Here is a 21,668-nt window from a genome sequence, read left to right as displayed (position 1 = left end):
AGGGGTTACCACTGGCTAACACTGGGTCAATTTGAACAACAAATAAATAGTACTTAAACAAATGATGCTGCAGCAATTGGACATCCATAGGCAAAAATATGAACCTCAACCTAAATCTCAGACCTTACATCAAAATTAACTCAAAACAGATTATAGACTTAAATATAAAATGTAAAACTATAAAACTTTTAGAAAAAAATAAGAGAAAATCTTTGGGCTCTAGGGCCAGGCAAAGAGTTTTTAGACAGCATCAAAAACACTACTTATAAAAGAAAAAAGTGAGTAAATAAGACCTAATCAAAATTTAAAACTTTTGCTCTGTGAAAGCCTGTGTGAAGAGGATGAAAAGACATGTTATAGACTGGGAGAAAAGACCTGCTAATCACAGACCCAACAAAGAAATAGTAACTAGAATATATAAAGAACTCTCACAACTCAACAGTAAAAAAAAAAAAAAAAAAATTCAAGTAGAAAATGGGTTAGATATGAACAGACATTTCGCTGAAGAAGATAGACAGATGGCAAATAAGCACATGGAAAGATATTCAACATCATTAACCATTAGGGAAATTCAAATTAAAATCTCAATGAGATATCACTATATAACAGAATGACTAAAATAAAAATAGTGAAAACACCAAATCTGGGTGAGGATGCAGAGAAACTGGATCACTCATACAATGTCAGTGGAACTGTGTGACTGTTTTTTAAAAAATGAAACAAACAACTACCATAGTACCAGCAATCACAGTCCTGGACGTTTACACTAAAAAAAAAATGAAAAATTCTTCATATAAAAACATGTACATGCATGTTCATAGCAGCTTTATTTGTAACAGCTAAAAACTGCAGTTATCCCCAATGTCCTTCAACAGATGCCTGGTTACACAGACTGGCACATACATACAGTGGAATACTATTCTACAAAAAGGAATGAACTATTGATACACATAATAACTTGGATGAATCTTCCAAGAATCATGATAAGTGAAAAAGCTAATCCCCAATAGTTACATACTACATTATTCTATTTGAATAACATTTTGAAAGGATAAATTTTAAATGAATGTCAGATTAGTGGTTGCCAGGGTTTAGGGATGTGAGTGGGGTGATGGTGATGGTGGTGGTGGGGGGAAGGTGAATGGGGTTATAGAAGGGCAATATGAGGGATCCTTGTGGTATTGGATTGGTTTAATATCTTGATTGTGGTAGTAAATACAAGAACCTACAAAGGTTATAAATCTACAGAACTTAATACACACAAACACACAAATGAATAAAAGTAAAACTGGGGAAATCTCAATAATATAAGCAAATTGTATCAATATCCAGGATGTGATATTACACTATAATTTTGCAAACTGCTACCACTGAAGAAAACTAGGCAAAGTGTACAAGGGATCTCCCTGTATTATTTCTTACAACTGTTTGTGAATCTATAATTATCTCAATAAAAACAAATAAAGAGTAGTAGAAATTATTTAACCAACTGAATAAAACAGAAATCCATTAATTCATACTAATGATAGGTAGACAGGGTGATGTGAAAGAGAAGGAAATATTCTTCTTTATAGTAGAATGCCAACTAATATAATTAGGAAACATAATGCAATCAGGAAATATAATCACTATTTTACAACCATCATGGTAAGAATTGATTTAGGCAAGAAACATCAATGTATGCTAAAACTAAAGTATAGCAATTTCACGAGGATTAGAACACTTAATAGTCTCAGAGTGTCTCCCTACAAATTTCTTACTAATCAAGAGAAAGATAGCACCTTTAAAGTAGAGAAACCTGGCTGATTCTACATCAATGAAGTGACCAATGTTAACATCACCAATAATGAAACAAACTACCTAATGTTCCTCCTGATGAGATGCACTGAGAATATTACTTCTGTTTATCAAAACACCAGAAAGTTGTAAGAAAAGTCACAAATTAGAAGGTAGTTGGCAGTGACTGGTTTGGGAATCCCATATAAAGATGAAAATGGCTAATTAAAGCCACATGCAATAACACTGCTTAATTGTATAAACATAAGATTGAGGAAAAAAGAAAGGCAAAAGAGAATAACGTGCAATATGATTCTGTGATATTGGGATCTAATAAGAAATATATATTTGGTTTTTGTCTCTGGTTCCTGATACAGAGCTCCTAAAACCCTTGTAGTTTCCTTAGTGATAGAAGAGAAGCATCTTCGTTATTAATAAGCCCCTTTCAACCATATCTGTGTTTGTTAATGATATGACTGATGGCTGAAAGCCCCTAGGTATTTCAGGATTGGGGCTAGTTGCTAGAGGAACCAACCATGTGATTAGAGGGTTAGAATTTTCAGCCCTACTTCCTCAGTGTCTGGGGAGGGGAGAGGAACTCAAGATTGAGGCAATCACCAATGGCTAGGGATTTAATCAGTCACACCCACTGTCATGGAGCCTCCATAAAAATCCTAAACAACAGGGTTTGGAGAGCTTCTGAGTTGGTGAACACATCCATGTGCCAGGAGGGTGGTGTACCCTAAATTACATGGAGACAGAAGCTCCTGCACTTGAGACCCTTCTGAACTTTGCCCTCTGTACTTCTTCATCTGGCTGTTCATTTACGTCCTTTATAATAAACTGGTAACAGTAAGTAAAGTGTTTCCCTGAGTTCTGTGAGCCATTATAGCAAATTATCAAACCTTAGAAGGGGGTGTTGGGAATCCCTGATTTGCAGACAAGTTGGAAAGAAGTGAAGGTAACTTGCACTACATGCAATTGGAATCTGAAGAGGCGGGCAGTCTTGTAGGACTGAGCCCTTAACCTGTGGGTTCTATGATGACTGCAGGTAGTGTCAGAATTGAATGAAATTGTGGGACACCCAGTTGGTATCCAGAGAGTTGGAGAATTATCCCCCAATAAACAAATTTGAATAAAAATTTAAAAGTCCCTGGAATAAACTTACTGGGAAATTTCAAGACCTATATTAAGAAAACTTCGATTGTCATATATATAGGCTGTTATATATGACCCTCATGGTAACCACAAAGCAAAAACCTATAGTATATACACAAAAGATAATATGAAAGGAATCTAAGCATAACACTAAAGAAAGTCATCAGACAACAGGGGAAGAGAGCAAAAGAAAGAACAGAGAAGAACTACAAAACTGCCAGAAAACAATTAACAACATGGTAATAAGTACATACCTATCAATAATTAAATGTAAATAGGCTAAATTCTCCAATTAAAAGATATAGAGTGGCTGAGTGGATTAAAAACAAAACAAAACAAGGGCTTCCCTGGTGGTGCAGTGATTGAGAGTCCACCTGCCAATGCAGGGGATGCGGGTTCGTGCCCCGGTCCGGGAGGATCCCGTGTGCCGCGGAGTGGCTGGGCCCGTGGGCCATGGCCACTGGGCCTGCGCGTCCGGAACCTGTGCTCCGCGATGGGAGAGCCCACAGCAGTGAGAGGCCCGTGTATCGCAAAACAAAACAAAACAAGACCCATCTATATGCTGCCTATAAGACTTACTTCAGATGTAAGAACACATACTGACTAAAAGTGAAGGGATGGAAAAAGACGTTCCATGCAAATGGAAACCAAAAGAAAGCTGGGGTAACTGTACTTATATCAGACAAAATAAACTTTAAAACAGACTGTAATAAAAGACAAAGAAGGGCATTACATAATGATAAAGTGGTCAATCAAACCAGAGAATATAACATTTGTAAATATTTATGTACCCAACATAGGAGCGCCTAAATATATAAAGCAAACATTAACAGATGTAATGGGAGAAACTGACAGCAATGAAAAAAACTGTGATATACTTTAATACCCCACTAACATCAATGGATAAATCATTCAGACAGAAAATCAATATGGAAACATTGGCCTTAAAAGACACACTAGACCAGATTAACTTAATAGATATAAACAGAACATTCCAGCCATAATCAACAGAATATACATTCTTCTCATGTGCATATGGAACATTCTCCAGGACAGGCCATATTTAACAAAATAAAGTCTCAATAAATTTAGGAAGACTGAAATCACATCAAGCATCTTTTCTAACAACAATGGTATGAAATAAAAAATTAATTACAAGAAGAAAACTGGAAAAATCACAAATACATGGAGATTAAACAACATGCTACTGAACAGCCAATGGGTAAACAGAGAAATCAAAAGATAAATAAAAAAATACCTTGAGACAAATGAAAATGGAAATACAACTTACCAAAATCTATGGGATGCAGCAAAAGAAGTTTTAAGAAGGAAGCTGATAGTGATACAGGCTTACCTCAAGAAACAAGAAAAATCTCAAAAGACAGAATTTAATTTTACACCTACAGGAACTAGAAAAAGAAGAAATGAATCCTAAAGTTAGGAGAAGGAAGGAAATAACAAAGATCAGAGTAGACAGAAGTGAAATAAAGACTAAAAAGACAACAGAAAAGATCAATGAAACTAAGAGCTGATTCTTTGAAAAGATAAACAAAATGGACAAACCTTTAGCTAGACTCACCAAGAAAAAAATAGAAAGGGCTCAAATGAATAAAATCAGAAATGAAAGAGAAGTTACAACTGATATCACAGAAATATACAGGATCATAAAAGACTACTAAGAGCAATTATATGCTAAAAAATTGGACAACCTAGAAGAAATGGATAAACTCCTAGAAACATACAATTTCCAAGACTGAATCATGAAAAAATAAAAAATCTGAATTGACAGATTACTAATAAAGAGATTGAATCAGTAGTCAAAAACTGCCCCTCACCCCAAACAAAAGTCCAGGGTCATGGCTTCTTTGGTGAATTCTACCAAATATTTAAATAAGATTTAATAACTATCCTTCTCAAACTCTTCCAGAAAACTGAAGAGGAAGGAATTCTTCCAAACTCATTTTACAAGGCAAGAATGGCCTTGATACCAAAACCAGACAAGAATACCACAAAAAAAGAAAATTTCAGGCCAATATCACTGATGAACATAGATGCAGAAATCCTAGCAAACCGAATCCAACAATACATTAAAAGGATCATACACCATGATCAAGTGGGATTTAGTCCAGGAATGAAAGGATGGTTCACCATCCACAATTCAATTAACATGATATACCACATTAACAAAGGATAAAAATCATATGATTATATCAATAGTTGCAGAAAAAGCATTTGACAAAATTCAGCATCCAATTATGACAAAAACTCTCAATAAAGTGGGTAGAGATGGAAACATACCTCAACATAGTAAAGGCAATATATGATAAGGCCACAGCTAACATCATACTCAATGGTGAAAAGCTGAAAGTTTTTCCTCTAAGATCAGGAATAAGACAAGGATGTCCACTCTTGTCACTTTTATTCCACATAGCATTGGAAGTCTTAGCCAGAGCAATTAGGCAAGACACAGAAATAAATGGCAGTTTTTGTGGACATTATATAAAGTATGATAACTCCACCAATAAACTGTAAGAACTAATAAATTCAGGAAAGTTGCAGAGTACAAAATAAATATACAAAAATCTGTTGTATTTCTACACACTAACAATGAACTATCAAAAAAGAAAACAATCCCATTTACAATTTTATCAAAAAGAATAAAATACCTATGAATAAAATTAACCAAGGAGGTAAAAGACCTACACACTGAAAACTATAAGACACTGATGAAAGAAACTGAAGAAAACACAAATGAATGGAAAGATGTTTCATGCTCATGGTTTGGAACAATTAATATTGTTAAAATGCCCATATTACCCAAAGCAATCTACAGATTCAATGCAATCCTCATCAAAATTCTGATGGCACATTTCAGAGAAATAGAACAAAGAATCCTAAAATTTGTATGGAACCACAAAAGACCCCAAATAGCCAAAGCAGTCTTAAGAAAGAAGAACAAAGCTGAAGGCATTGCACTCCCTGATATCAAACTCAGTATGATTTTGGCATAAAAACCGACACATGGATCAATTAAAAAAATAGAGATCTCAGAAACAAACCCACATATATATGGTCAATTAATTTATGAAAAGAGGTAAGACTATACAATGGGGAAGGGACAGTCTCTTTAATAAATGGTGCTAGGAAAACTAGACAGCCACAAGCAAAAGAATGAAACTAGACTATTGATACTATCTTACACCATACACAGAAATTAACTGAAAATGGATTAGAGACCTGAATGGAAGACTCGAAACCACAGAACTCCTAGAAGAAAACATAGGTGGTAAGCTCCTTGACATTGGTCTTGGTGATTATTTTTGTATCTGATTCCAAAAGCAAAGGCAACAAAAGCAAAAATAAACAAGTGGGACTACATCGAACTAAAAAGCTTCTGCACAGCAAAGGAAACCATCAGCAAAATGAAAAGGCAACCTACTGAGTGAGAGAAAATATTTGCAAATCATGCATCTGATAAAAGAGTAATATCCAAAATATATAAAGAACTCATACAACTCAATAACAAAAAACCAAATATCTGATTAAGAAATGGACAGAGGACCTAAATAGACATTTTCCCAAAGAAGACATATAGATGGCCAACAGACACATGAAAAGATGCTCAACATCACTAATTATCAGGGAAATGCAAATCAAAACCACAATGAACTATTACCTCATACCTGTTACAGTGGCTTTTATCAAAAAGACAGGAGATGACAAGGGTTGGCAAGGATGTGGAGAAAAGGGCACCCTTGTGCACTGTTGGTGGGAATGTCAATTGGTACAGCTGCTATGGAAAACAGTATGGAAGCTCCCCCCAAAATTAAAAATAGAACATGTGATCCATCCAGCAATTCTACTTCTGGGTATTTATCTGAAGAAAATGAAAACACTAATTTGAAAAGATATATGCACCACTATGTTCACTGCAGCATTAGTTGCAATAGCCAAGAAATGGAAACAACCTAAGTGTCCACTGATGGATGACCAGATAAATATGTAGTGTGTGTGTGTGTGTGTGTGTGTATAGTATATATATAAATACATATATATATACAATAGAATACTACTCAGCCATAAAAAAGTATGAAATTTTGCCATTTGTGACAACATGGATGGACCTAGAGGGTATCATGCTAAGTGAAATAAGTCAGACAGAGAAAGACAAATACCATATGATTTCACTTATACGTGGAATCTAAAAAGAAAAACAAACACACAATACGAAATTCACAGGTACAGAGAACAGAATGGTGTTTGCCGGGAGGGTTGTGAGGGTGGGCAAAATGGGTGAACAGGGTCAAGAGGTATAAACTTCCACTTATAAAATAAGTTATGGGGATGTAATGTTTAGCATAGTAATTATATCAATAATATTTTATAATATATTATTATTTTTATAATATATAATATGTTATATAATAATATAATTATAATGTATTATAATAATATATCAATAATATTGCAGGGCGTATTTGAAAGTTGTCAAGAGAGTAAATCTTAAAAATATTCTCATCACAAGAAAAAAATTTTCTTTGTAACTCTGTACGGTGAATGATGGTAACTAGATTTATTAAGGAGGTCATTTTGCAGTGTATACAAATACTGAATCATTATGTTGTACATCTGAAACTAATATAATGGTATATGTCAATTATACCTCAATAAAAAAATGATGAGGATTTTTAGAAAATGTGACATGACACTAAAGTTCATTGATAATGTGTGAAACTTTGGTTAAAAATTTAAAACTTTGTTAATTAACTAGATGGGAGGAATCCTTTCACAATGCATATGCATATCAAATCACCATGACATACACTTTAAATATCTTACAATTTTGTCAATTATTCATCAATAAAGCTAAAATTTTAAATAAATAACCTAAAAAAAAAAGAGAAATGTGACAAAACCCAGAAAAACTCTGGAAAATAATGAGCTGGGGGCTAACACTACCCTAATTTTCATCGTATACCATTCTCTAGTATTTGAATTTTTTGGACTGGTACATGTAAGTTTTTTTTTTTTTTAATTAATAAACTTTACTTTTTGGAGCAGTTTTAGGTTCACAGAAAAACTGAGCAGAAAGTAGAGTGTTCCCATATATCCCCTCTCCCCACATATGCACAACCTCCCCCAATATCAGCATCACGGTGGTATATTAGTTACAACTGATGAACCTACACTGACACATTATCAACACCCAAAGCCCATAGTTTACATTAAGGGTTTACTCTTGGTGCTGTACATTTTATGGGTTTTGACAAATGTATAATGACATGTATCTACCATTGTAGTATCATACAGAATAGTTTCACTGCCTGAAAAATCCTGCGCTTTGCTTATTCAGGTCTCCCTCTCCATTAACCCCTGGCAGCCAGTAATCTTTTCACTGTCTCCACAGTTTTCACTTTTCCAGAATGTCGCATTGTTGGAATCATACAGTATGTAGTCTTTTCAGATTACGTATTACTAAGTGAAAAAAGCCACTGAAGTTTACACCAAGTATTTTCATGGCTTGATAGCTTATTTCTTTTTAGTGCTGAATAATATTCCACCGTCTGGATGTACCACAGTTTACTTATCCATTCACTTATTGAAGGACATCTTAGTTGCTTCCAAGTTTCGGCAATTATGAACGAAGCTGATATAAACATCTGTATTCGGTTTTCTGTGTGGACAGAAGTTACAATTCATCTGGGTAAATACCAAGGAGCACAATTGCTGGTTTTTATGGTAAGAACACATTTAGTTTTGTAAAAAACTGCCCAACTGTCTTCCAAATTTGCTGTACCATTTTGCATTCCCACCAGTAATGAGTGAGAATTCCATTATTCCACATCCTCACCAGCATTTGGTGTTTGTTTTGGATTTTGGGTAGTCTAAAATCCAAATGTAGTAATATTTCATTGTTATTTTAATTTGCAATTCTCTAATGGCACATGATGTTGAACATCTTTTCATACACTTATTTGACATCTATATACCTTCTTTGATGACGTATCTGTTTATGTCCTTTGTCCATTTTTTAATCAGGTTGTTTACTTATTGTTGAGTTTTAAGAACTCTTTGCATATTTTCAAAGCAGTCCTTTATCAGATGTGTCTTTTGCAATATTTTTTTCCAGTCTGTGGCTTATCTTCTCATTCTCTTGTCTTTCACAGAGAAGTTTTTAGTAGTAGTGAAGTCCAGCTTAGCAATTATTTCTTCCATAGATCATGTCCTTGGTGTTGTATCTAAAACATCACTGCCAAACCCAAAGTCATCTAGGTTTTCTCCTATGCTATCTTCTGAGAATTTTACAGTTTTGCATCTTATGTTTAGGTCTATGATCCATTTTGAGTTAATTTTTATGAAAGTTGTAAGGTCTGTGTCTAGATTCATTTGTTTGCATGTGAATGTCGTTGTTGCAGCACCGTTTGTTGAAAAGACTATCTTTTGCTCCTTTGTCAAAGATCAGTGGACTATAGTAATGTGGGTCTATTTCAGGGCTTTTTATTCTGTTCCACTGATCTATTTGTCTATTCTTTCATCAATACCACACTGTTTTGATTACTGTAGTTTGTAGTAAGTCTTGAAGTCAGGTAGTGACAGTCCTCTGACTTTGTTCTTCTCCTTCAATATTTAGTTGGCTATTGCTTCTCCATATAAACCTTAATCAGTTTACTGATATCCACAAAATAACTTGCTAGGATCTTGATTGGGAGTGTATTGAATCTATAGATCCGGTTCATAAGAACTGACATCCTGACAATATTGAGTCTTCCTTTCTATGAACATGGAATATATCTCCATTTATTTATTTCTTCTTTGATATATTTTATCAGTTTTATAGTCTTCCTCATATAGATCTTGTACATGTTTTATGAGATTTATACTTAAGTATTTCATTTTTTTAGGTTTTAATGTAAATGGTAATATGTTTTTAATTTCAAATTCCACTTGTTCACTGCTGGTATACAGGAAAGTGACTGACTTTTGTAAGCTGACCTTGCATCCTACAGTCTTGCTATTATCGCTTATTAGTTTTCATTGTTGTTGGTGTTAATTCTTTTGGATTTTTTCCTACATAGGTGATTATGACATCTGTGAGTAAAGACAATTTTATTTCTTCTTTCCTAATCTGTATACTTTTTCTTGTCTAATAGCATTAGTTAGGACTTCCTGTACAATACTGAAAAGCACTGGTGAGAGAGGATGTCCTTGCCTTGCTCCTGATCTTAGTGGGAAATTTTTAAGTTTCTTACCATTAAGTATCAGAGGTTTTTTGTAGCTGTTCTTTATCAAGGTGAGGAAGTTTCCTCTTTAATCCTAGTTTGCTGAGGTTTTCTTTTTTTTTTTTTCTACCATGAATAGGTGTTGGATTTTGTCAGACGGTTTTTCTGCATCTACTAATATGATCATATGATCATATGAAGAAAAAATTTCTTCTTTAGCCTGTTGATATGGTGGATGACATTAGTTGGTTTTCAAATGTTGAACCAGATTTGCATACCTGGAATAAATTCCTCTTGGTCGTGGTGTATAATTCTTTTAATACATTGTTGGATTCAATTGCTAATAGTTTGTTAAGGGTTTTTGTATCTATGTTCAATGAGAGCTACTAGTTTGTAGTTTTCTTTTCTTGTAATGTCTTTGTCTGGTTTTAGGGTATTAGGGTAATGCTGGCCTCAGAGAATGAGTTATTCCCCCTGCTGCTATCTTCTGTAGAGAACTGGTATAATTTCTTCCTTAAATGTTTAGTGGAATATACCAGTGAACCCATCTGAGCCGGGTGTTTTCTGATTTGGAAGGTTATTAATTATTGATTCAATTTCTTTAATAGATACAGGTCTATTCAGATAGTCTATTCATATATCTTTTATAACAAAAATTTAAAGTTTAAAAAGTGTTGGTTATCCCCAAATTACCCTATAAATTTAATAAATTCCAAACAAAAATGGTATTTTTTAAAGGAATGAGTAAGATGATTCAAACATTCCTTTGAAAGTGGAAAGGCTCAAGAATAACTTAAAGGGGAAACAAAAGACAAATAAGGAGGCTTTGCACTACCAAATATCAAGACAACTTCAGAGCTACAGTAATTAAAATATGTAGAAAATAGGCCCCGAATTATCTGCAAACTTAGTTTATGACACAGGTAGTTTTACACGTAATTGGGTAGATCATTCAATAGTATTAAATGAGTTAACTCAATATTTGAGAGGAGTTTTTCCTTTCAGCAAAATTCTATGCAATTGAAAAGTTAGACCATTACATTTGGCACAAATCTAAGAAATTTGATAATATCCAGGTTTGCCAAAGTATAAGAAAACAGGTATTCTTAAACACTGTCCACATAAGAATAGATATTACATCCACTTTGAAGTATAATTTGGTGGTTATATATCAACTAGTGATCTTAGTTGCAAGAAAAAGGGTAGCTCCTAGAATCTAGAGAACCTGAGAACCAAGTTTGGAGTCTACACAGCCAAAACTGATGCTCTAAACCATAGTGCACAACTGAATATGCGATTATCACTGTCAGTGGGCACAAACACCACAGCTTCCATGGCCAGCTATACCCTGTACCCTACTGCTACATGTAATTGCCATTGCTGCTGCTGTCTCACCAAAATGGAGTCTACCTTACCCTGCTTTTTCCCATCACCAGCTTCCAATTCAAAGTCTGGAATAAGTACTTCTGACTGGTATAATCTAGGTTCTATGTCCAAGCATTAGGTGCAAGGGAGCCTGGGAATGTGAGTATCTGGCATTTCAGCTTTTTTTTTTTTTAGGAGGAAATAGATTGTATCTCCAAAGGTGGGAGTTTTACAAACATAGTTCTGGGTTTCAGACACTAGGATCACACAAAGAATGACATTATGTCCACAACAGTGGTATACATTAAAATTATAAATACTTATTACTCTTTAACTCCAGAATTCCATTGTAAGGAACTTGTCCTAAAAACATATTCTTATGACCATGCAAGAGAGTTCATCACATCACAGTCTGTAATAGCAAAAAAATTAAAATCAATAAGGGAGAGGTTCAGAAGGAGAAAAATAAATACCGTATGCTAACACATATATATGGAATCTAAAAAAAAAGTTCTGAAGAAACTAGGGGCAGGATAGGAATAAAGACGCAGACGTAGAGAATGGACTTGAGGACATGGGGAGGGGGAAGGATAAGCTGGGACGAAGTGAGAGTGGCATGGACTTATATATCCTACCAAATGTAAAATAGACAGCTAGTGGGAAGCAGCCGCATAACACAGGGAGCAGCTCGGTGCTTTATAACCACCTAGAGGAGTGGGATAGGGAGGGTGGGAGGGAGACGCAAGAGGGAGGAGATATAGGGGTATATGTATATGTATAGATGATTCACTTTGTTATGCAGCAGAAACTAACACAACATTGTAAAGCAACTATACTCCAATAAAGATGATAAAATAAATAAATAAAAATAAGGGACTGGTTAAACAAATTATGGCATTTTTTATATGAGAATAACATGCAGCTGATAAAATATTTATTGAATGAATACTCACTGTGTGCCAGGAACCATGTTATGCACTGGGAATACCATGGTAAACAAAGTGGACAATAGTCTGAATGAGGTACCAATATTTTTTTTAATGCCTAAAATATATTAAGTGGTTTAAAAAATTACTATGACTCCACTGGGAAAAAAATTAGACATTTAGGTATGTTTGTGTACATACACAGAGAAAACTATTAGTTATCTCTGGAGAGCGGGAATGGACAGGGGTGCATTCTTTCTGATATCCTGAGTTTTTTGCCTCTTTAAAATTTTAAAATAATTTTTATAATTTAAAATGGGGAAATTTTATTTTTTAAATGACACAAATGGTATACCTTAAAAAAAAAAACCCCGAGAACCCACTGGAGACTATAGGGTTTCCTTCTGGAGTGAAGAAAATGTTCTAAAATCTAAAACAATGGTGATTGTTAAACTACTCAGGAAATTTTATGTATGGTATGGAATTATATCTTAATAAAGCTGTTAAGGGGGAACGGGGCAAGTGATCTGCAGGCTTACATGGGAGCCAACCTTGATTTAAGATCCAAATTATCAATAGTTTGACATCTGATGTTTTAAATTAAAAATGTAGGTGAATTTTGCTTCTACTCTAAAACATGTCCATAGTTTTAGTTCCAAAAATCTTTATAAAAAATTATCTTAGGTTGGAAGCCATTATTTATCCCCTGGTTCTCCCATCGCAGAGGGTATTTTGACATAACTTATCTCAGGAGGAAAGGATTCCTTAGAAAACCAATAATAAGAATTCTGTTTCTCCCTGAATAAATAATTAATGAGCACCTACTATGTTTGAGGCATTAAGTATGTGGCTGTGTCCAGCAGGGAACTTGCAATTTTGGGGAGAAGGGGCTGAGAAAGAGAAAGTGATTTAAAAAGTATTTTTAAAGTACATGATAGGGTTTAAAAAATAATTTTTGGATTAAAAAACACTGGTGAGTCTATTCTGATAAAAACACACATTTGAAAAATAGAATTATACTTTGCAATTTGCTTTTTTCCGCTTAACTATTTCCAGCATCCCCAGAGGATGTTCCTTTGGAAACACGGTGAGAGGTTTGCAAGTTCACCCCAGGATTTTCAAGACTGACACTAGTGGCGGTAAATCTGCTCTATCAGTTAGCACCTGGTTGAACCTACCTCAGTTTCCTCATCTATCAAATAGGGATAATAATAGTACCTACACCTCATAGGGTTGCAGTGAAGATTACATGAGTTAATCCGTGCAAAGCACTCAACATGGTGCCTGGCATAAATACCAACTTTTCTTACTATGTGATGCTCATCATGATTAACATGGTCAGTTCTATGTACCAAACAGTCACTCTGAATCAAAACACCAGCTCCTTGATGAGAAAGGCACAGAACCCAAACAAAGAAAGTCTTAAAGTTTTATTACTGCCAAGAAGGAAGCCCTGTAAAATTAAAGTTAAACTGTGCTTCCAATTAGGAAGACAATACTACTAAGAAATTAAACTCCTTTAATTAACTTATAAATCTAATGTAGTGGTTCTGAACCAGGGGCAATTTTGCCCCCCACAGGAGACATTTAGCAATATCTGGAGACATTTTTGGTAGTCACAAGTGAAGGGGCTGCTGCTACTGGCTGGCATCTGGTAGGTAGAGACCAAAGATGCTACTAAACATTCCACAGTGCACGGGACAGCTTCCCACAACAAAGAATTATCTGGCCCAAAGAAACCCTGATCTAATGCAATCCTTGATAAGATATTCTAAAATTCACTTGGAGGACTAAATGGTCACAACAGACATGAACTTTTGGGGGAAAAAAAAAGTGAGAAGAGGTATTTGCTCGAATAGATACCAAAAAAAAAAAATACTATCAAACCACAAAAATAAGACAGTCAAATTCTGACATTGAGAATACACAAATCAATGAAACATAAAAAAAACCCAGAAATAGATCCAAGTGCTTAAAATAATCTGGTATAAAAAATGTGTTTCAGATAAATGGAGAAAAATAATTATTTAAGAAATGATTCCCAGACAAATGATTAAAATCATATATTATAAATTCTAATATCCAGAATGTTTCCCTCATACATCTGCAATCAGGATGCATCTAATAGTATATACATTTCATGCGGTAGTTTCTTTTTTCTTGAAAAGCTGTTCTTAAACTGACAGCAAGTCTTAGATTCAGTGTTGTCTTAGAAATAAGGCAATACAGTATATGGAAAATGGTAAGCATACTTCATGCTATATAAAGCATTTCAGATGAATTAAAGAAATAAATGTTAAAAATGAGATAGTCAATGAACAATAATAAGTAAATAATAGGAAAATAATCTCAGGACAGGAAATATCTTTCTCAACATAAAACAAAGAAAAAAATAAAGAAAAAAGATGCACAAATACACATGTAAAATGTAAAACTTCATTAAATAAAACATCACAAACTACAGATTTCTAAATTTAGTGCAATCCCAATTTTAAAAGTAAAAATTATTTGGAAGTTGACCAAGTGATTTTTAAAGTTATTTGAAAGAATAAATATGCAAAATTAGCCAGAAAAATTCTAAAAAAGAAGAGCAATGAAAAGTTTCCTCTGCTTATTATTAAAACAGCATGTAACAAGGTCAAAATACAAAGTCCACAAATAGACACGAAGGTTATTAGTTGATAAAGGTAATATTTCAAACCACTGGGGAAAAAGGACAGATAATTCAATAAATGATGTTGGGACAACTAGCTAACCATCTGGAGAGAAAAATATTAGATTACCATTCTATTCTTTTTTTTTTCTATTCTTTTTTTGAAACTAATTCCAGGTGGATTAATGAAAAAAATATTTATAATCTTAGGAGTGAGGAAAGTCTTTCTAAGTATGACAACAAAGACAGAAATCATAAAGGAAAAGGGTGACAGAACTGACTATGTAAAAATTTAAAACCTCTGTAAAGAAAACCAAAGAAATCAAAAGTGGGGAAAAATATGTAACATGTACGACACAGGGGTAGTTTCCTAGTACAAATTACTACAAACTGGCTGGCTTAAAACAACATCCTCTCACAGTTCTGGAGGCTCAGAAGTCCAAAATCAAGGTGTCTGCAGGACCATGCTCTCTCCAAGGCTCTAGGGGAGAATCTGTTCTGTGCCCTTCTCTTAGCTTCTGGTGTCATGAGCAATCCCTGGTGTTCCTTGATTTGCAGCTGCATAACTCCCTCTCTGTCTTCACATCTTATAAGGATACTAGTCATATCGGACTAAGGGTCCACCCTACTCTATGCTCTCATCTTCACTGATTACATCTGCAATGACTCGATTTTCAAATAAGGTCACATTCTGTAGTGGTGGTGGGGACTTCAACACATCTTTTTGGAGGACCCAATCCAACCTATAAAAAGTCTTTACTATGTGAGTAAAACTGACAAATTAGTAAACACACAAACAGAAACCCAATAGGATAAGAACAGGCAATTCACGCACACACCCTACGTGTGTATATATGTGTATATATATATATATATATATATACACACACACATACATATATATGGAGAGAGAGAGAGAGATCTCCAATAAACATGTGCAAGACGTCCAGCTCTCCTACATGCCGAGCACACACTCTGACCTCCAACCTCACTAGCTGCTCCTCCTCCCCTTGCCTTCCCCTGGGCCAGGCACTGTGGCATGCTCTAGGGCTAGATCCTGGATGCTCTTCCTCTTGTAGACTGTCAACCTAGATGAACTCTTCTAGGTCAATGACTTTACAACTTATGTGCTAATGACACCAAACTAGTCAGGACTTCTCCCCTGGCTTCCAAACTCAGTACAAACCTTATACCTTGCATCTCCAGTTGGCTCTCCCACAGGCATCTTAAATTTAACACCTTTTAAAGAGAACTCTTGAATCTTTCCTCCAACCCTGTTCCTCCCCAAGTCTTCCCCACTTCAATGACTGACACCAACTTGCATCCAGTTGTTCAGGCCAAAACCAGGGCATCATTTTTGATTTCTCCCTTTCCCTCATTAACCACATCCAAAGATCAGGATTTACTTTATAAATGCCTTCCATATCTCTCCAGTCTTCCAGTTGCACCACCTACAAAGCTACAATTATCTCTGGTCTGGAATACTAATGAAACCTCCAAGACTGATCTCCCTGATCCACTTTTGTCCCCTTATAGTAAGGTGAAGCTGGTTTGTTTGGGACAGTTTCAGTTTTCACCTGTTGCTTGATACCCGGTCCAGTTAGTAACTCCTTTCATTTGCAAAAGAATCCCCATTTGGATGACAAATTATATGGTCACCTTGCCTTACAGTCTTTTCTTCTCACAGTAGCTAAAGTCACCTTTTTTTTTTTTTGCGGTATGTGGGCCTCTCACTCTTGGGGCCTCTCCTGTCACGGAGCACAGGCTCCGGACGCGCAGGCTCAGCGGCCATGGCTCACGGGCCCAGCCGTTACGCGGCATGTGGGATCTTCCCGGACCGGGGCACGAACCCGTGTCCCCTGCACCGGCAGGCGGACTCTCAACCACTGCGCCACCAGGGAAGCCCCTAAAGTCACCTTTTAAAAGTGTAAATCAGATCATGTTTTTCCCCTGCTAAAAACCCTTCAAAGATTTCTTATTACATAAGAATAAATCCAAGTTCCTTACTGTGGTCTAGAAGGTCCTATATAACCTAGCCCACCTACTTCTCATCTCTTCCAACTCTGTCCTTCACTCACATTCTAGCCCCACTGGCCTTTTGATTCTTCCAATTAGTCATGCCCCTTCCAAATTCCAAGCCTTTGTTTTTGCTGCACCCTTTACTGCTACTTTATTCCCCAAGATCTTCTCATAACAAATCTGTCATTTTGTTCTCTTATCAAATATTAACTCTTCAGAAAGGCCTTCTTTGAAGACACAATCTAACGCTCCCAACCCCACCCAAGTTATTCTCTATTATATTGTTCACTTATTTGTTAGTTTATTGCTCTTATTTCTTCACTAGAATGTAGGTCCATTGTCATCCTGTTCACCTTTGGTACCCAAGGTCAGAGCATGTGCTCAATATGTATTTAATGAGAGAATGAATCACAACCCACAACCATAGAAAAAATTAAAACCATGACAGCTCACAAAATCTGGCTATCAAATCAGCAAATATTAAAAGAACAAAAATTCCTTACTTTTCTTCCTAACACTCTGACATGACATTTATGTGATTGTTTATTCTTTGTCTCCCTCTGACTAAAGTGAAATCTCCACAAAAACAGGGACTTGGTTTTGTTACACAGCCATATATTCTTAGCAACTACAAGAGTGCCTGGCATATAGTAAGTGTTCAATAAATATTTACATACTGAATAAATTGACAGTATCTAGGGGTAGATATGGACTAGGTAGTGAAGAAAGGGGTACGGTGAAAATATAATTGGTGCACGATTTCTGTAGGAAATATGACAATATATATCAAAAGCCCTCCAAAGAGGGCATACCTTTAGACTCAGCAATCTCACTTCTAAGAGGAACTTATCCTAAAACAAACAAACAAACAAACAAAGGTACAAAGATTATTTATGAGGAAATTTCTGAGTTGTTTATAATAGAGAAAATTTAGAAATGGCAGCATAATATCCATTTATAGGAAAAGAGAAATGTAATTATAAATCTGTACAATGAAATACATTAAAAATATTGGTGATGTGTATTTATTGATGCAGAAAGAGATAAAAAGTATATTAAAAGAAAAGGCAAACTGAAAACAATGAAGTATAGCAAGACTTCATTTTTGCAAAAACATATGGGGATGACACATGGCTATGTATGAGTGCAGACTGGTATTTACAAATAAAAGTTTAGCCAGGCATACTTCAAAATGTTAACATTGGTTATTTTTGGATAGCGAGATTAAGGGCAATTAAATTTTTTTCTATATACATTTCTCAATTTTTTGTAATTAGGGCAACCAAAATTATCTGAATATGTTCTGCTTTTACAAGTAGGGGGGAAAAAAAGCAATAAATATTATTAAAAAACACAGACACATTTCATCAACTTACTGAAGACTAAAGCCTAGGTTAAGAGCCAGAAGTTCAGAAACATCAACTTCAGCATTGGAGATGGGTTTCTGATTTCCTGAATTCAAGCAAGTTGTTTCCCCTCAGTCAATATTTGTAAAAAAGAAAAAAAAATTACAAAACTTGTTTCTTTCATTTCATTGCTTCCCAAGCTTGAGAAACAGCACAAAGTGTAGCAAAAGCTATCATTTATGCTGGCATTTTCCTTGCATTGCTTCATTAAAAACCTTCTAATGGTCCTGCCAGGTAGGTATTAATGTTCTCAAATGCAAAAGCTGAGAGAAATGACAGAACTTGCCAAAGCTCACACAGCTGTTGGGGGGGGGAGGCGGGGGAGTTCCAAGTTCCGTATTAAAACAGAGGTTTCTCTGACCTCAGGGCCTTGAGGAAAAGCTGGACAAAGGCGCTTGAGGCTTTATAACCTTGCTCTCTCAATGCCTCTGATCTTTTGTGTGGTTATCATACCACCCTTATCTAACTTGCAAGAAAGATAAAAGGAGAACCAGCCCAGAGTTTTTAGAAAGGTGGAGTAAGTCTCTGGAGAAGCGAGATTTACACTGGGTACTACTCTGGAACTTGCCCTTCATTTCTCTTCAACTCAAAAGCTCCAAATCAAAATGCTTGGTTGGGTGGTCACAAGGGAGGGGAGGGGGGCAGTTTGAGAGTGCCCCTATGTATGTGTGTGAAGGGTCACAACACACGCGACAGACTGGGATAAGGATGACATCTGGGCACCTGAAGAAGGAAGCTGACCCAGGATGAGGGAAGATGGATACCACTTGGGAGCAAAGGACAAAGTTAGTAGGAAGGACAAATTAAAGGGGGATTGAGAGAAGGAGGAATAGGAAAGAGGAGGAACTGGGAGGAGATGCAGTTGGGAGTTATTCTGCAGTATTTTTTTCTTCCACCTCTTTTCTTTCTATATTCTTTCCCTTGATTATCTCGGTCACAATTAGACCTTCGATGCTCCTTTCTGTTTAGGTGGTTACCAAATCTTTCCAGTCCTGACTTTTCTCCAGAGTTCAAGTCCTCTGCGGTTCAAACTGAATGCAGCATTCCCTCCACCCCAAGCCTGCTCCTACTGTATTTGCTCTCATCGTCAAACATCCATCTGAACTGCTCGCTCTCCCATTCCATCAACCATTCTTTCATCCAACAAATATTTATTGTGGATCTAGTATGTCCCCCACACTGTCACAGCACTAGGGACATCCATTCACTTCCCAAGTTGGGTCACTTTTACCTTGAAAATCTTTTGTCTGTCCATCTCATCTAAATTCTTTACTGAAATTTATTGAGGATCCCTCTTGCTTGAATCATGGCAACATAGCACTATAAGTTAATTGGTTTTGCATGCCATTTATTCTACAGTGACCTCCTAGATTTAGCACTATACCTGAAGTGGCTCACAGTGGAGGCTTAGGGACTACAAACAATGGGAAGGGGATTGGAGAAGCAGAAGCTAGATTTGTCTTGATGAAGTATTTGCAAAGGAAGAAAGGGGTTTACAAATAACATCAGTGTGACAATTCTGTTATTTCTGGGGTGTGGCTTTGGGAGGCTGGGAAGATTGTTGGAAGTCTGATGCTGGGAGTCTCCTGATAGAAAGCCTTGCCCACCTCCCATCCCTTGAGTACTCAATAGCCACTTGTTGATTATATCACCTTCTATGACAGAAACCGCGAATGTTGTGTTCTCCATCGCATCCCCAGCTCTTAGAACATCAGGCCCATAGTAGGAGTTCAATAAATATCTGTGGAGTATTCTAGAAAGGCAGGGACCATAGATGTTTTATTCACTACCTTAGGAAGAAGGACAAAGAGACTGAGGGAAAAAGAAATCGTGCAAGATGTTTCCCTCCTTATCCCGAGCCTGGTAAATGTTTCCTAAGAGAAATAAACGGCCCTCCTGCACAACTCCAAAATCGGGCCCCTCGCTCGGCTGCCAGGCCCTGGAGCGCGGCCACCATCTGGCCCAGGCCCCAGCTTCCCTCCCTCCCCGCCCGGGCTCCTGTTACCTCCCTGCATACATCTGTACCCACCACAAGCCAAACAATTACACGCTCCCGCGTCCCCGCCTCGTGGTCCGCGACTACCCCCAGGACCCTGCGTGCCCCCGGGCCCCCCGGCCGCCACCCCCGCCAAGGCTCGGGGAAGCGCACGGCCCGGCCTGAGACCGCCGCCCGCTGTGGGCTCCTGCACCCCCCGCACCCGGACCTCGTCCATGTGCTCGGCGGCCACTCTCCAGCCTCAGCCCGCTCGGGCTTGAGTGCGGAGCTCGGGAGGCCCGGCTTCCCGACCCGGGCCAGCCGCACTCCTCAGGGTAGAACACGACAGGAAGGCGGCAAGGCGGGAAGCGGTTGCAGCTGTGAGGCGCCCAGGGGCGGGCGGCGGGGCCGCCGGAGCCAGCGGGCCGGGCCGAGGGTGGCCCGAGCAGAGGCGGCGCTCCGGTCGCGGCGGGGTTCGGGAAGCGGCGGCTCGCTCACTCACCACGGTCCGGCGGGGCAGCGCGCCGGTGGTCCGGGACAGGGCCCGGCGGAGCCTCCGCGCCCGGCCCGAGCGGGTCCCCCCGGAGCTCTCGGAGCCGCTGTCGTCCGAGATCACGATGAAGTCCTCCATGGCTGTGGGTCCCGGCCGAGCCAGCGCGCGGACGGCCGGCAACCCGGGAGGCGGCAGCGGCGGCGTTGACTTCGGTTACTGCTGCTGAGGCGGCGGCGGCGACGGCGACGACAACCGGGGCCATCACCCCGACTGCCCCGCCCCGATCCCCGCCCCGTCGGCCCCTTCCCGCCCCTCCGGAGCACCGCCCCCTGGCGGCTGGCGGCGGGCGGCAGGCGGCGGGCGGCTAGCGGCTGGTAGGGTCGCGGTCACGGTTTTTGGCGGTGGCACTCGTTCTCCCTTCCCGGAAAGCGAGAGAAAATCAAGTCGCAGCCGGCTTGGGCCGGTGTTGGGGACGGCCGTGCGGGACGCTGAGGCTGTGAGGGCTTCCCCTGCTGCTTCTGACTCAAGTGTGAGGTGAGGTGTGAACAGGCCTCTCTGACCCAGACAGCCTCGACATACTCGCCCGAAGAGCGTCCCTTTTCTGCACACGTGCAAGTACCTTTGTAGGATCATTTCCTAGAAGTGGAATTACTAGGTCCAAGGCGCTGTTTCTGTTC

General features: G+C 37.9%; 1 protein-coding gene across 2 annotated transcripts in view; it reads right to left on the bottom strand.

Moving 5' to 3' along the window:
- Positions 1–21,243, bottom strand: part of LOC149749845 (SUMO-interacting motif-containing protein 1-like) — a 103,487-nt gene extending 82,244 nt beyond the window's left edge. For both annotated transcript variants that reach the window (XM_089909690.1, XM_089909691.1), the window contains exon 1: positions 21,001–21,243. In XM_089909690.1, the coding sequence (XP_089765816.1) occupies positions 21,001–21,129 (129 nt within the window). In that variant the 5' untranslated portion in view covers positions 21,130–21,243. The remainder of the gene's footprint in view (positions 1–21,000) is intronic.
- Between the last annotated feature and the right edge of the window lie 425 nt (positions 21,244–21,668).

This window comes from Delphinapterus leucas, chromosome 3 (genome assembly GCF_059928025.1).
Source record: "Delphinapterus leucas isolate spDelLeu-1000000601 "Yukka" chromosome 3, BTC_Dleu_Yukka2, whole genome shotgun sequence".
NCBI classification, from domain to species: domain Eukaryota; kingdom Metazoa; phylum Chordata; class Mammalia; order Artiodactyla; family Monodontidae; genus Delphinapterus; species Delphinapterus leucas.
Note: the sequence above shows the minus strand (reverse complement) of the source record. Positions and strands in the feature narration are given on the sequence as shown.